General features: G+C 42.6%; 1 protein-coding gene across 4 annotated transcripts in view; it reads left to right on the forward strand.

Moving 5' to 3' along the window:
* MAP3K20 (mitogen-activated protein kinase kinase kinase 20) overlaps positions 1-16,080 on the forward strand; it is a 129,093-nt gene that overhangs the window by 35,563 nt on the left and 77,450 nt on the right. For all 4 annotated transcript variants that reach the window (XM_048869632.2, XM_048869629.2, XM_048869631.2 and 1 more), the window contains exon 3: positions 5,493-5,580. In XM_048869632.2, the coding sequence (XP_048725589.2) occupies positions 5,493-5,580 (88 nt within the window). The remainder of the gene's footprint in view (positions 1-5,492; positions 5,581-16,080) is intronic.

The following is a 16,080-nucleotide window of genomic DNA, read 5'->3' on the forward strand; positions in this document are numbered from 1 at the left end:
ATTTATTTACAGGAATGTAAATAATCAAACTCTATTGCATAATACATTAATAAATTTTAGAAAACACTTAGGGATGTTCCGCTAATCAGATTGCTAGAGTAGCTAAACATTTCTAACCCTGCAATTTTGCATAGAGTGAAGGTGCCTCATGCTGTGCAATTAACTGATTTATTAACAACAAAGTTGGTTGGCTGCTGGCTGGCCTGATGGTCTAAGGAGAATCAGTATTTATTTCCAAATTTGATCTGAAGCAGCATGCTCAGACAAAGGGTGGGGGAAAGATGCACTCTGTGTATTCTCCAGTGCTACCTCTGCAGCTCCCTCCTCGCCACCGCACAGCCAGCTGGAATAATAAGTGGTGATGACTGGTAATGGTAATGTTCATATGGAATCACTTGGACTTTTTTAGATCGAGGCCTTGCATAGTTTTGGAGGGTTGACAAGCTGCCTTTCTTCATTGTAGAGCGACAAGGTAGGTGAGGTAATCTTTTTATTGGACCAATAAAAAGATTGGTGAAAAAGATATGCTTTTGAGCTACACAGAGTTCTTCTTCAGGTATGGGAAAGGTATTCAGAGTATCACAGCTAAATACAAGGTAGAACAGACTGTTTAAGGTAAGTAGTTAACACATATGCCAAGGGACCATTCAAAGTGAAGTGGCCAGTTAGGAGGGCGGTTTGCTGCGAACCCGAAGGCTCAGGTTTCATTTTGTTTTTCAACACAGAAGTGTTGGCTTCTCCCACAGGGTGTTTTGCAGCCCAGTCACCTGTGGGGCAGGGCAGCAAATCCTCTTGGTCACCACCATATAAGTGGCGTCCGACCGGCACAGCAGGAAGGTTAAGGATCTGTTGTTCTCGCTGCCCTAGTAACTAGACCAGATTAGGAGAATCAGTGGCGAACCACGTCTTTTCCCCCTAAAAGGTGCAGACTAGTGAGAAAATCAGCGAACCTCAAGAGGAGACCCCCTCCCATTCTCTGCTACCAGACTGTTTAGGGGAGCTTGGGGCTTCTGCCCTTCGTCGGGGGTGGTGGGGCTAGGGGCTTCTGCCCAGCTGGGAGGGGGGTCTCAGGTCTTCAGCCCCGTGGGTGGCACCTACCAGGGCTCAGGGAAGAGTGGGGCTGAAGCCCTGACCGGCACCTCCCAAGGGGCTGAAGTCCCTAGCCCTGCTACCCATCGCAGGGCTGAATCCCCAAGCCCCAGCAGATGTGCCCCTGCTGTCAGACTTCTGAAGATTGTCATATACGGCTTGGAGGGTCAGTAAGTTTGGCAACCCCCATAAGTCATAATCAGTGCCTTTATTAAAACCATGATTGCGTGCCTAGCAAAGTTATGAATGTAAGATCTCAGGCTCATCTTTTTGAAGGTGTACAGGTTTCCTTTGAGGATGATGACTGAGAAGACCAATATGGAATATTCATTTTGTGAAAAGTGTTCACCCACAGGTGATATGGTGGTTTTGTCTTTCATTTTTCTGTGTGAGTTCATTTGAGAGTGTAGTGATTGTCTGGTTTCACCCACACAGTTGTTGGGGCATTTAGTGCACTGGATAAGGTACACCACATGTTGTGATAGACGTGTAGGACCCATGGATCTTGAAAGATGTGTTGTGGGGGGTTTTGATCACAGTAGCAGTAGAGATATGTCTGCAGGTTTTGCATCTGTTGTTCTGGCCAGGTCTGGTTCCGTTTTGAGTTGGTGGATCCTGGTCCTTGGGGAGCTTGCTTCTGATGAGGACCTTAGAGAGGCCAGAAAAGGAGGTTCAGAACAGATTTCTTTCAGGATGTGGTCTCCATCAAGTATGGGTTGTAATTGTTTAACGATCAAGTGGATTGTCGTATGAGGTGGTAGGTGACAACTAGGGGTGTGCAGTTGGAAGGGTTTTTTTACGTACTGAAACTGGTTCTCTTAGGGTATTTGAGTGGCCTATTTCATGATGTGATCTACTTCTCTGGTGAAGTGTCCTTGTTTGGTGAAAGCAGTTTTAAGTGTGTTAATGTGTGTATCCCATACTTTCTCCTCGGAGCATATTCTGTGATTTCCAAGAGCCTGGCTGAAGATAAGATTTCTTGGTGTGTTTGGGTTGTTTACTAGATTTACGAAAGTAAGTGTGGTGATCTGTGGATTTCTTGTCTATAGTTGTCTGCAGGGTTCCATTGTTGAAGCTGATCATGGTGTCCAGGAAGTTGATGCTGGTCTGGGAGTGTTTTAGAGATAGCTTGATGGATGTGTGGTGGAGGTTGAAGTTGTGGTGGAAATCTATGAGGGAGTTTAGGTCATCTGTCCAGAGGATGAAACTATCATCCAGAAATTCTTCCCTTGTATCTATTTTGAATGGAATTCACAATCTGACATTAAGGCCTTGTCTACACACAGGAATAACTGCAATTCAGCCATCAATCAATCTACCTGTATTGGTGCTAACTCCTAAGTGTAAGCAAGAGCAAGCCAGGCCTTGCATCAGCTGAGGGCTGATCTGCACTGGGAACTTACATCAGCATAGCTACATCTCTCAGGGGGTTGAAGAAGCCACACCCAAGATCATTGGGGTGTGAGGTGTAGGGTCCGGCCGGGAGGCGCTTACCACAGGCAGCTCCCAGGCAGCTGTGCAGAGGGGCTTAGCCAGGCTGCCTGCCTGCCCTGGCCCCGTGCTGCTCCCGGAAGCATCTGGCTGCTGGCATGTCTCTGCAGCCCTTGGGGCAGAGTGGGGCAGTGGGTCTCTGTGTACTGTACGTGCCCACAAGCATTGTCCCGGCAGCTCCCATTGGCCGGTTCCTGGCCAGTGGGAGCTGCAGGGACGGTTCTTGTGGCGGATACAGCACGTAAAGCTGCCTCTCTCCCATTTTCCTCCCCCCAGGGGCCACAGAGACGTGTCAGCAGCCCGTTGCTTTCGGGAGCAGCGTGGGGCCAGGGCAGGCAGGGAGTCTGTCTGAGCCCCGCTGCATCACCAGTCTTTTAGCGGCCCGGAGATTGCAGAGGCTCCAGGATTGACCGCAATCAGTGGTTTGGTGACCACTGCACTGTAGCAGGGCAGCTGCAGTGGTTTAAGTGTAGACATATCCTGAGCCAATTGGGATTTATCTTTACATGTATTTGGTATACATCCTGATTAGTTCAAGCAGTGAAGGCCCTGGCTTGCCTTGGCTACATTCAAGGGTCAGCATAGGCAGAGATATACTTATTGGTGGCCAGTAAATGCTGTATTGTATTGGAGGATAGCCAAGGCTCAGGGGGCCCTAATACTGACAGCGAAGAACACAGAGAATTCTTATTGATGCATATGTATTTGCACTAGAATACAAAGCACAGCACTAATAGATACCATATAGATGGTGTTTAGAGGCATCTCTGATGAGATCTGTTCAGTACCTAGTTTACAGATATCCGCAGCATACTAGCCACGATGACAGTTGGTGTTCATTTTTCATTGGCAAATGGACAGAAAGGTTAAACTATCCTTTCAACAGGAGAGATGATTCTGAGAGGTCAAGGTTGGGCACAATGTCAAGGTGCTCTGAGGTAGCTTGCACTCCTGCTGCTTGCACTCGGTGTGTCTTGTGAGTAAAGACAGGACTTCATGTTCTAGTGATGCCACACTTCATGAGTATTAATTTAATTGAAATATGTATTTTAATGTACTTCGCTTTGTCTTCTAATTTCTTGTCAATGGTTTAGTTTTCAAACATAGCAAAGTAGTTTGCTTTGGTTTTCTGATTCACGCCCCCCACACACACAAAATGCTGTCCAATCTGCGCTTCAGTGGAATACATATTGTTAATATAATAGACATCTTAACAGAGATCAGCAAGTGCTCAGGTTCATCCAGATCTGTTTTAGAATATTGTGTGATGAGTGGTTGGTAATGCGATGTGATTATTGCTATTATTATTATTATTATTATTATTATGACTAGCCAAGGACTTATCCTATGACTGGGTGTGGGGTATCATCAATAAATTAGATGCCATTTGTGGTTGTCCTGTATGTCAAGTTGTAGTTCAACAGTGTGTCCAGGCGGTGTATGACTGAGCCAGTTAGGGCCAGTTTTCCAAAGGTGTTTAGGTACCTAAAGTTGCAGATAGGCACCTACGGGGATTTTCATAAGTGCCCAGATGCTTTGAAAATCCCACTAGGCACCTATTTGTGTTTAGGCAACTGGTGGTGAATCCCACCTCTCGCACAGTTGCTTAGGTAGGTGCAAATTAAATGCCCTTGCACCCACCTGGGTGAATCAGGTCCTCCAGCATTGAAATTCACAATAACCTTACAAAAGCCTCAAATATGATTTTGCAGCTCTGATGAAAACATCATGAGATTCTTTTTAAATCAAAATTATTTAATTATGCTGTGGAGAGACAGAACTTTGAAAAAGAATTTTGAAACTCTCCATGCATCATACATACAGAAATGATTGTACCACACCTGTAGAATATAAATTCTATATCCTATTGAAGTTGTTTGTGCATTAAACTCTGTTCATTTGTGATAACTCAAATCTCATTGAGCAGGGGAAACAGCATAGTACACTGTGCAATCAGAAACCTTGGGGTTAAGTTCAAGGTTATGATTAAACTTTTGCATTGAGCGTGTGCAAACCATAGCACACCAGTTAAAGGTGTTAATTCAAAACCTTGATGAAGTTATTTGGAAAAGGCTGCAAGAGAAACTATTGTAACCTTGTGAAATGTTTACTTATTACACATCCATAGGCTTCCACATATGCACGTGTATATTCATTCCATGGCACTCAGTACAAAATCTAGAGACAAATTAGGTTTGTTTTGCCAGTGGCTTTATATTTGTTAGGATGGTGGTAGCTGCTGTAATAAAGCTAGCCAAAATCCCTTATTTTTTTATGTATTTGTACTCAGTGGGGATGACTGCTTTACTGACCATGACTTTGTTTCCTTCCAATGCTTGAGACTGATCTAGCTAGTAGAAGCTCAGAGGTTAATGTAATATTTCAAGGAAGGCATTTTTGTGAGGGATAATATATAATAGTGTATGGCTGTGTTTCCCTTCTATAACCTTCCATTTCGTGTGTGTGTGTGTAAAACAATAACTTTTTTTTTAAATCATTGACTATTTTTTAAAAGAAACAGTAATAGTAGTATTTATTATTGGAGCAGACTATAGAGCTGCAAATATTGAGAGGCCCAAATATTAAACACACCATTGTAAAACAAAAACCAACCAACCCCCCCCCCCCCCATCTTTTTTGACCAAGATTTTAAAAAAAGCTAGTCTCCGAAATCCTTATTTAGGCACTTTAAAAAGTGGCCTGATTTTCAGAAGTGCTGAGAATGCTGCATTTTCTAAATTCTCTCACAGTGTTTTGAAACAGGTAGGTTTTCTGAGGAGAATACCCCAAGTGGACATTATTTTTCTGATTCATGTATGATGTGTGGTTTGTGCATAGAGTCTAATGTATATTATTGCAGTAAATACATTTTATTATTAATTGTCAAACTCTTTCTTTTGGTTTTTGAACAGGCAGAAATACTCAGTGTGCTCAGTCACAAAAACATCATTCAGTTCTATGGAGCCATTATTGAACCTCCTAACTATGGCATAGTTACAGGTGAGGACTCTTCCTTTGACTCTTTTTTCTTTATAATATAGAAGGTCTAACGTTGCTAGATCCTAACTCAAACTGCGAACTGTATGCTTTTATTTTTCTCTTGTAAGTGTATGGCATAAAGTCTTAAATAAACTAATTATATCTACATATTGGAAACCATGTTTCTATTTCTACCTCTGATTAAATGTATTATTGACATTACTGAAATTCTGTCTGAATGCACTTACGGTTGCAATACCTAACTGGTCACATTGCTTGCACCCACATTGAGTCAGTTGCAGGACTGGGGGTTTCTCAACTAGGGCCTTATCTACACTTAAAATTTAGGTTGACTACAGCTACATCAGGCAGGGGTGTGAAAATATCCACATTCCTGAGTGCCATTCCTATGTTGACTCAACCCCCAGTGTAGACACAGCTAAGTTGAAGGAAGAATCCTTCCATTGTCCTAGCTACTGTTGTTCAGGGAGATGATGTTCTTACACTAATGGAAAAACCCCCATCTACACTATGGGGTTATGCCAGCATAGCTATGGGACTGTAGCTATGTGTGTATAGTTGCCATAGTATAGACATACCTTAGACTAGGCATGTCTCAAATGGAGGTCTCCATCTTATTCTCTCATCACTTTGCATAAATAAATTTCATAGTCCATACTCAGTTTGAATTCATCATCATTTGTCCTGTCATGTAGACCTTGTACATTAGCATTGTAATCCCTGAACCGAGTCAGTTTTTATCACAGAAGGCTTCCTGCATGGCTATATATTTTGTTGGCTTACTGTATCCTACCTGCAAGGTAATATAATGTGCAACCAGTTTCAGTCACCACTGAATTTTTAATAGTTTTGACATTTTGAAAGCAAGTATGGAAATGATGACAAAAACTGCGTCTTCTAAAAGAACCAAAACAATTATTTTTACAAGCTATGAACTGAATTGCATGACAGTCTTTTAACTGCAGGGATATTTTAATACATGTACTCAACTGGGTATACATGTCTCTCTCTTATCCATTAAGTGAGTTATTGAAGTTTATTTTATTTCTGCAGCCCAGCATCTCCCACAATTCTGAGATGTCTGAGCTGTTCTCTCTGCAGTTCTGGAGGTGGTGCCACATTGCAGCACAGCCTGAACTGTCCATGACCCCGTCTCCAGTTTGCCACTAGAATTTTTGTCTTTATATACTGCTCTATATACTTTGCTTCTATATACTGTATAACAGCAGCTAGAGGTGGTTTGCTTTATTCCTGACCATTTCCTTTAACTGTTCTATTTCAATTCATTTTGGAGTTGTATGAAATTTTAGTTTATAATGACTTCACAAGTGCTTTTTATATAAGTTGTTGTAAAACTAGCCAAATATCTAGGACTTGATGTACTACCTGGAAGACCTCTCCCTTTGAAAGTAAACAATCTGTTTCTTTATCCCTCCCTACTTATTTTCCCTACTTATGCTCACTACTTCCCTACATCTCAATGTAGGAGATAGTGGGCCGCAGAATGGGAAATTCTTGCCTAGTAAGATGCCTAGCAGCATCTCCAGCAATTGCCCCCCACCCCCTGCTATGTCTTCAGTAGCCAAGGGACAACAATTAATGTTTTATGACTACCGTTTGTGGGCCCATTATCATAGGTCACTGGTTGGTATTCAGTTAATTGGTACTATCGAGTTCTAACATATTTTACACAGCTTTGTAATTAAATTATCTGGCGGGAAGCTGGAGAAGGGAGCATGTCCAGCACCACCTGCATTACAACAACATTGACCCACCTCTGGAAACGCAGAGGGAAGGGTAACAGCCAATGCTCATCATTAATTAGAGACACTTAAAGGCTGTTTTAAACTGTGCCGGCTGCCAGGGCCCTCCTGCGGTCAGCTGGGTGCAAGGATCTTGCAGCCATACCCCTTATGTCAGCAAGCAGGGGAGGAGGTAGCATAGGAGCTCTGCTATGTTAGCTTCATACCACTTGAAGATTCCTCTATGTTACCAAAGAATCCTATGTCTAGGTACATCAGCTTTAGGGCTTCTCTGTGCTGCAAGAGCAATGCAAAGCTGCCACAGTACACTGGAGTATTGGGGCCAAGTAGTGTTCCTTTAAGAACAGAATCAACCAGTTTTCAGTAAATGTTATTGTAGGGTAAAAGGCTGTTGGGTTTAGGATAGTTGATTCATTCATTACAGACACGAAATCAGGTTATATACCACTTAGGGCTTGTCTACACGGTGCTTTAGTTTGCACCGGAGGGGTGAAAATTTTAGTCTGCACTTGCATGTCACACACTGACTGGCCCATGTGGACCTTGCTAGTATGCACTAAAAGTTCCCTAGAATGCATTAATATAGTACTGTTTGAAACGGCACTACATTAACATGTGCTAGGGAACTTTTAGTGCATACCAACAGGGTCCACAGATATCAGTTAGTGCACAACATGCTAGTGCAGGTTAAAATTTACATCCCTCTGGTGCAGTTTAAAGTACTGTGTAGACAAGCCTTAAGACTCTAAAGTTCTCCTGTACCATTTATACATGTAGTTTGTTTTCTAAGATTAGTCTGCTGCTGATAATGCTAGGTTGCCAGATACATGATATTGTATTTAAAAACAAAATGAATGAGTAGTAGGTTAAAAATGTTTATCTAGTAAATGATAAAGGTATGTGACAGAACTTACACCTGCACTGTCTAATGTTTAATAAAATATATCTTTTTCAGTGACTTCGAATTGTTAAATTAATTCAGAAGCAATAATTAGGGGAAATTGTGTGTTTGTATGGTACTTTCTTTGTAGGAAAACATTCCAATATATTGATACACTTACTTTTCTAGGTTGAGGTAGTGCCAAAATATAAATAGAGGAAAAAATAGCAATTTGGCTATATTTACTTCATAGCTCAAATTATAAACCCTCTCTTTATAAAAAAATAAAATAAAATAAAAAAAAAAATAAAATAAAGATATTAGTGTTTTTTTCTTTCCTCTATATCTTTGTCTGGCCTGGTGACCAGTCCATCTGTAAAAGCCACTGGGGATAGGTTGTATCTGGTTGGTTACTTTATTGTATTTTGTTAGGGGCACTGTAACAGGTCCCCTTCTTGCCCTTTTGGATCACCACAAACACTTTGAACACTTCCGAGTTTATAAGCACCAGTGTGTTTATGTATTTGATCTCCTCTACCACTTCACCAGTACAGTCCCTTGTGCAGCAACATACAATTGGATGTAAACTTCCCCATTAGTCCATTCTCTGGGGATGGAGAGGCAAGACTTCACTTTCGTGAGATCCTCTACCCTCCGGCTCTGGCCCGCCTTCCCCTTTCACTTCCTTTCTGTCCTTTACCTGTTCCCAGCAGATGGGCTGATCGCTGTCATTAGTTCATCAGCCTCTGGCCCAGTGGTGGGCAGCCTGCAGCCCATCAGGGTAATCTAATTGCGGACCGCGAGACATTCTGCTGACGTTGACTGTCCCCAGGCACGGCCCCCCACAGCTCCCAGTGGCTGCAGTTTGCCGTTGATGATGTTGATCCCTGTAATGCCCCCCACAGCGGCCCAGCGGCAAAGGGGCATTACAGGGATCAACAGCTATGCCACGTGAAAGTGAAGGAACTGTGCCAGACATACCACAAAGTGAAGGAGGGCAACAAGAAATCTGCTGCTGCCCCACAGACCTGCCACTTTTACAATGAACTCCTTGCCATACTTGGTAGAGACCCAACCAGCACCCTGCAGACAAGTCTGGGTACCTTGGAAGTGCCTGAGATAGATGCTCCTGCCATGAACAGCGTGGAGGAGGAGGAGAGAGGAAACGCAGTGCGGGACTCAAGCCATGCCATGTTCCAGGAACTGTTTGAAACTCTGCAGGAGTCTAGCCAGTTCTGCCAGGCAAGCACAGATGAGCCCGCTGAGGAGAAGGGGAAGGGAGCTTGGGTAAGTGTGTATGTGCATTATTCCTTGTGATATTTTTTTTTATTTTTGTTTTTTTGCTTTTTCTTTCTCTAAAACCTTATCACCCTCCTTGCTTCCCTCCTGTGTTTGACAAAAGTATTGACTTTTTGTGCTTTACTGATATTATGTTAGGGAATAAATTCTAAGAAGGGTTTTATGGTATTTCAGTTGCACAGTCCATATCAGAATGGTATTCTGTACTCGAGAAGGGGTAGAACTAACAGAGGTAGAGTTGGCAACACATCAGCTTTTCAGTTCTTTGGCTTGTTGGACTAGATGGTGGGCCATGCAGAGTACTCTGTTTATCAGAATAGGATGTCTCTTCTATGCACTTGAGAAATCTTGATGAAACTTTCATGGAGATACTCTGCCATCCTCTCCCAAAGATTTATAGGGGTGGCAGCTTAATTTCTTCCCCTGAGACAGGAAACTCTCCCATGCCACACTGTGATGAATTCAGCTTGCCCCATTGAAGTAAACAGGCTGGCAGCACACATGTCTGGGCAGCTTTGGGAGGCCAGCTGCAGCTGGGATCTCTGTGTCTTTGTGACCTGGAGGAGTGAGATATAACCCCTTTCTGTGAAAATTCATAGATTCCATGGCCAGAAGGGACCATTGTCATTTTCTAGTCTGACCTCCTTCTTCAATTATGGGCACCAGAACTGAACATAGTATTGCAGCAGCAGTCACACCAGTGCCAAATATAGAGGTAAAATAACTTCTCTACTCCTACTCGAGATTTCCCTATTTATACATGATGAGATCACATTAGCTCTTTTGGCCACAGCATCACAATGGGAGCCCATGTTCAGCTGATTATCCACCACCATCCTCTGATCTTTTTCAGGGGCACTGCTTCCCCGGATAGAGGCTCCCATCCTATAAGCATGGCCTATAATATTTATTCATAGATGTATACCTTTATATTTAGCCATATTAAGCACAATATTGTTTGCTTGCCCACTTTACCAAGCAATCCAGATCATTTTGAATCAGTGACCTGTCCTCTTCATTATTTACCATTCTCCAATTTTTGTGTCATTTGCAAACTTTATCAGGGATGATTTTATGTTTTCTTCCAGGTCATTGATAAAAATTTTAAATAACATAGGGCCAAGAAACACTGCTAGAAACATATCAGCTCGATAATGATTCCCCACTTACAATTACATTGTCTTGCGGCCCGCAATCAGATTACCCTGATGGGCCGCAGGTTGCCCACCACTGTCTTTGGGGGACCCCGCTATTTACCTCTTTCCATTGTGAAAAATGCCCATTTATTCCTACCCTTTGTTTCCTATCTTTTAACTAGTTACCATGAGAAGACCTTCCCTCTTATTCCATGACAGCTTACTTTGCTTAAGACCCTTTGGTGAAGCACCTTGTCAAAGGCTTTCTGAAAGTCCAAGTACACTGTGTCCCTCAAACAATTCTAATAGATTGGTGTGGCATGATTTCCGTTTACAAAAGCCATGTTGACCTGTCCCCAACATATCACGTTTATCTATGTATCTGATGATTCTGTTCTTTACTTTCGGCACAACCAGTTTGTCTGGTACTGAAGTTAGGCTTACCGGCCGCTAATTGCCAGGATCGCTTCGGGAGCCTTTTTAAAAATAGGTGTTACATTAGCTACCATCCAGTCATCTGTACAGAGGCTGATTTAAACGATAGATTACATACCAGAGTTAGTAGTTTTGCAATGTCGTTTTTGAGTGAATACCATCTGGTCCTGGTGACTTATTACTGTTCAATTTATCAATTTGTTCCAAAGCCTCTTCTAATGACATCTCAGATCTCAATCTAGGACAGTTCCTCAGATTTGTTACCTAAAAAGAATGACTCAGCTGTGGGGATCTCCCCCACATCCTCTGCACTGAATACTAATGCAAAGAATTCAATTAGCTTCTCCACAATAGCCTTGTCTTCCTTGAGTGCTCCTTTAGCACCTCAGGATTCTGGTTACCTCACCACCTCTTTGGCAGTCTTCCTGTTTCTGATGTATTTTATTTATTTAGTTAGTTAGTTTATTGGGTTATTTATTTATTTATTTTGATGATAGTTTTTGTGTTCTTAGCTAATTGTTCTTCAAATTCTTTCTTGGCCTTCCTTATTAGGCTTTTTTTTGCTTAACTTGCTAGAATTTATGCTTCTTTTCTTTTTTCCTTACTAAGATTTTACTTCCAATTTTTAAAGGAGGTCTTTTTTGCCTCTTACCACCTGTTTTACTCTGTTGTTTAACCATGCTAGAATTTTTTTTTATCTTACTGTGTTTTTTATTTGTGGTATACATTTAGTTTGAGCCTCTGTTACAGTGTTTTTAAATAGTCTCCATGCGGTCAGCACACGTTGCACCCTTGCAACGGTTCCTTTTAATGTCAGTGTAACTAGCTTCCTTGTTTTTGTGTAGTTCCCCTTTTTGAAGTGAAATGCTACCATGGTGGGTTTCTTTAGCATTTCCCCCCCACAAGGATGTTAGATTTAATTACATTATGGTTGCTGTTATGGAGCGGTTCAGCTATATTCACCTCTTGGATCAAATCCTGCTTTCCACTTATGACTAGATCGCCTCTCCCCTTGTGAATTCTAGAACAAGCTGGTCCAAATAGCAGTCATTTAATATGTCTATAAATTTTATTCTGCATCCCTTCCTGAGGTGACATGTACCCAGTCAATAGGATAGTTGAAATCCCCCATTATTACTGCGTTTTCTGCCTTTGTAGCCTCTCTAATCTCTCTGAGCATTTCACAATCACTGTCACCATCCTGGTCAGTAGTATATTCGTACTGCTATATTCTTGTTGTTCAAGCATGGAATTACTATCCAGAGTTTCTGTGGTACAGTTTGATTCATTTAAGATTTTTATTTTATTTAGCTCTATGCTTTTTTTGATATATAACGCTATTCTTCCACCAGCATGATTTACTCTGTCATTCCTATATGTTTTGTACCTTGGTATTACCATGTCCCATTGATTACCTTCATTCCACCAAGTTTCTGTGATGCCTGTTATATCAATATCCCCATTTAATGTCAGGCACTGTAGTTCACCCATCTTAGTATGAAGACTTCTAGCATTTGTGTGTAAGCACAATGTGTTATTTAAATGAGACCTTTTTTATGTTTGTTCATCACTAGCTGCTACCTGTACTTCTGCCATTAATTTTTAGTTCTGTGATCAGTTATTGTTTATCTATTAGGACAAAGTCTCAAAAAATTCCTCTGCATTGGCTGCAACGCTTCGTTAGGAAATTGTCAGCTATAATGTTTAGAAATTCTAAGGGTGTTTTAGTATTGGCAGCATGAGACCTCCTGCATATGTCACTCAGATTGAAGTCCCCCAGGATGATGCAGCTGTTTTTCCTAGAAATTATAGATAGGTGTGTAAGGAGAAAGCCATCCTGTTCCCTAGTGTGATTTGGTGGTCTGTAGCAGACACCAACCAATACCCCATCTTGTGTTTTGTCTGTTAGGACATTGATTTGTAAGCATTCAAGATAATTTTCTTCCAAGTTATCAGTGACTCAGAAAGAGGTAATGCCATTTTGGACATAGTGCCATTCCCGCTCTCCTTTTGCCTACTCAATCCTTCTTAAATAGGTTATAGCTATTAATTTTAACATTCCAGTTGTGCAAATCGTCCCATCAGGTTTCAGTAGGAGCAGCTAGACTGAATTTATGCTCATAAACGAGCAATTCCAGTTCCTATTTTTTGTTACCCAGGCTCTTAGCATCTGTGTAAACAAATTCAATAATTTCTTCTCTTCGTGTCTTTTGGATCCTTTATGAATATTGTTCTTAACATCTTGCTTTCGTGCTAAGTGAGTGCTCCTATCTTCCCTCTTTTTACCCTCCCCTTTTGCTATTAAACTAGTGCCAATATATTCCCTGCCATTTTCCTATACATGCACCAGAGGGGATAGACGGGGTGTAACACTAAATTTCATAGCAACATGCAACAGAACACCCCCTGCTCTGACTCCTCCATACTCACCGTGGTTTGAGATAGAGAATGGTGCTGTAGCGAGGCACTCCAGAGCCACAGTGCCAATAAAGCATTTCTTATTAAAAGTTTTTATGGGAATGACATAAGGCAGTTTTGAGACTTGACTTTTTTCTTTTCCATTGTGACTATAAATCTAATGGTGTATCTGTCTGGTTTTATCAGCAGCTTCTGGTGTGGTGGCCTTGAGGGGTCCCCCCCACTAGACATCTGACCCTGATCAGGAGGAGAAGGAAGAGGACTAAGGAGTATAGGTTATGGAAGATCCATCCTCCTGGCCACAGTTGCGTTGGACCATGATCAAAGGGGTTGGCAGTGCCCTTCAGAATGTGAACAAGGAGAAAGACAGACTGATAATGGAGAGAGTGGTTGCTGCAGAAGAAGCAAAAGAACCAAGAGGTGCATCAGGAAACATACCAGGACGTAATGGGGTTGCTCAGGCAACAAACATAAATGTTGCAGAGCATGGTTGACCTACAGGCCTAGAGATCCCAGACCCAGCCTTTGCAGTCTTTGGAGAACTGCATGGTCCCTGCCCCCTACAACTCCCAACATACCACATGGCACCACAGTGTACATCCTTACACCTACCACTCCAACCAGGGTACAACAAAGCTACACGTACACCGGCCTGAGAAAACTAGTAGTCACAACGGACTACATTGAACTACTGTTTACATACATGGACATAAATGCCTATTGTTTACTTCCATTTTCACTTGGGTTTGTAAACTGTGTTTCCCTCTCTTAACAGTGCTGGTTAAAAAAAAATAATTAGCCTTGAATGTCTTTGTTTTCACTTTAATTTGGTTAACTGCTATTTTCCACACAGTTTTTGGAAAGTCTCAGTATCTTTATTGATTCACACCGGGTGCTGCGGAACACATAAGGGGGGGCAAAGATGCAATGTACAGCAAGCATTCCAGAATTCATAGCGGCAGGCTTGGACCAAACCAATATATCACACGACAGACGCTATTGCATGAAAGCTGTGCTATGGCTGCCTCTTGACATGCTCTCTTAAAGCCTCCCTCAACTACACAGCACTGGTGGCAGCCTCTTTCCCTTCACCTCACCGATATTCCGTAGGTCAGAACATGCAGCTATATCCATTGGGGTGTTTTTCTTGCTGAGATCCAATCTGCATCCCTTCCATCTACCAAAAGCACATTCAACAGTCACGTGGGCACCGGGTGAGCCAGTAGTTGAATCTTTCCTTGGTGCTGTCGAGGTCAGTGCACAGCTTCGTGAGCCGGGGAGTAAGTGGTAGGTGGGCTCGCTCTTGGCATTTCAATATTGCCAATGGTTATCTGCCAGTCGGGGAAGAATGTCCCTGCTTGCAGCTCTCTGAATAGTTCTTAAAGTGCATGTCATGCACCTTCCCTGACCAGCCCACATTGTTATCTGTGAAATGTCCCTGATGATCATGAGCGCTTTTATGATGATGGAAAAGTAGCCTTTTCTGTAATAAGGTGGGCTGGTGCCGAAATAGTGATATGCCTGCTACTTATCGCCCTATCGTAGTTTGGGAACCCCATTGCTGCAAATCCATCTGTGATGTCCTGCACATTGCCGAGGGTCACAGTCTGATATAGTAGGAGACGTTTAATGGCTCTACAAACTTTCATCACTATGGCCCAAACTCTGGGTTTTCCAGCTCCAAAATGATTTCCCACTGACCCATAGCAATTCAGTGTTGCAAACTTCCAGAGTGCAAGTGCCACACTCTTCTCCACTGTCAATGCAGCTCTCGTTCTGGCGTCCCTGTGCTGAAGGGCCAAGGTGAACTCGGCACACAGATCCAAGAATGTGGCCTTTCGCATCCAAAAGTTCTGAAGCCAGTTCTCATCATCCTAAATGTGCATTCCGACGATGCATTCCCAACAGTCGGGACTCGATCTCTACCGCGTGGAGCCGCTCCAAGAATGCCAGCAGCAACCTGGAATGTTTTTCCACTGTGCCCATTAGCTTCTAGTTATTGTGTTCGAACATCTCCACATTGTTCTCATCTCAGTCCTAATTGTAGCAGTACTTCCTCAAGCTCTGCACATACTGGACAGTGGTGCTTCCTAGATGTATTTGCAACACACATGAGAACTATGATGAGCTCTGCAGGCTCCATGCTTCTGTCCGTGATGGTGGAGACCAAAAAGTGCTGCATGGGACTGAGAGAGTTTTGAAAAATGGTGCTAAAATTATTGGATGTGGCAAGTAGTATGGGATATAGAAACCAGCATGTTAGGAGCTTGACCCGTAGCTCCTGGAAATCCTTGGGCACTTTGCTACTATCCCACAAAGCTCTGTGAAAAGGTCCCAAAAGGCACTGCGCCACACAGCAGCGTGGGGAACGCTGGGATATCTATCCAGTGCACCATACTTTGCATCGACACGAGCCCGCCTGATGAGTATGGGGAGCACTGACACAAGAAGCCAAGTATGCATACGCCTGAGCGACATACAGACTTCAGTGGCTGTATCCCAACATAACTTGCATTGACAGAACTTTGTAGTGTAGACATGGCCCAGCAATTGTGCTTACATACCGAGG

Source organism: Caretta caretta, chromosome 11 (genome assembly GCF_965140235.1).
Source record: "Caretta caretta isolate rCarCar2 chromosome 11, rCarCar1.hap1, whole genome shotgun sequence".
NCBI classification, from domain to species: domain Eukaryota; kingdom Metazoa; phylum Chordata; order Testudines; family Cheloniidae; genus Caretta; species Caretta caretta.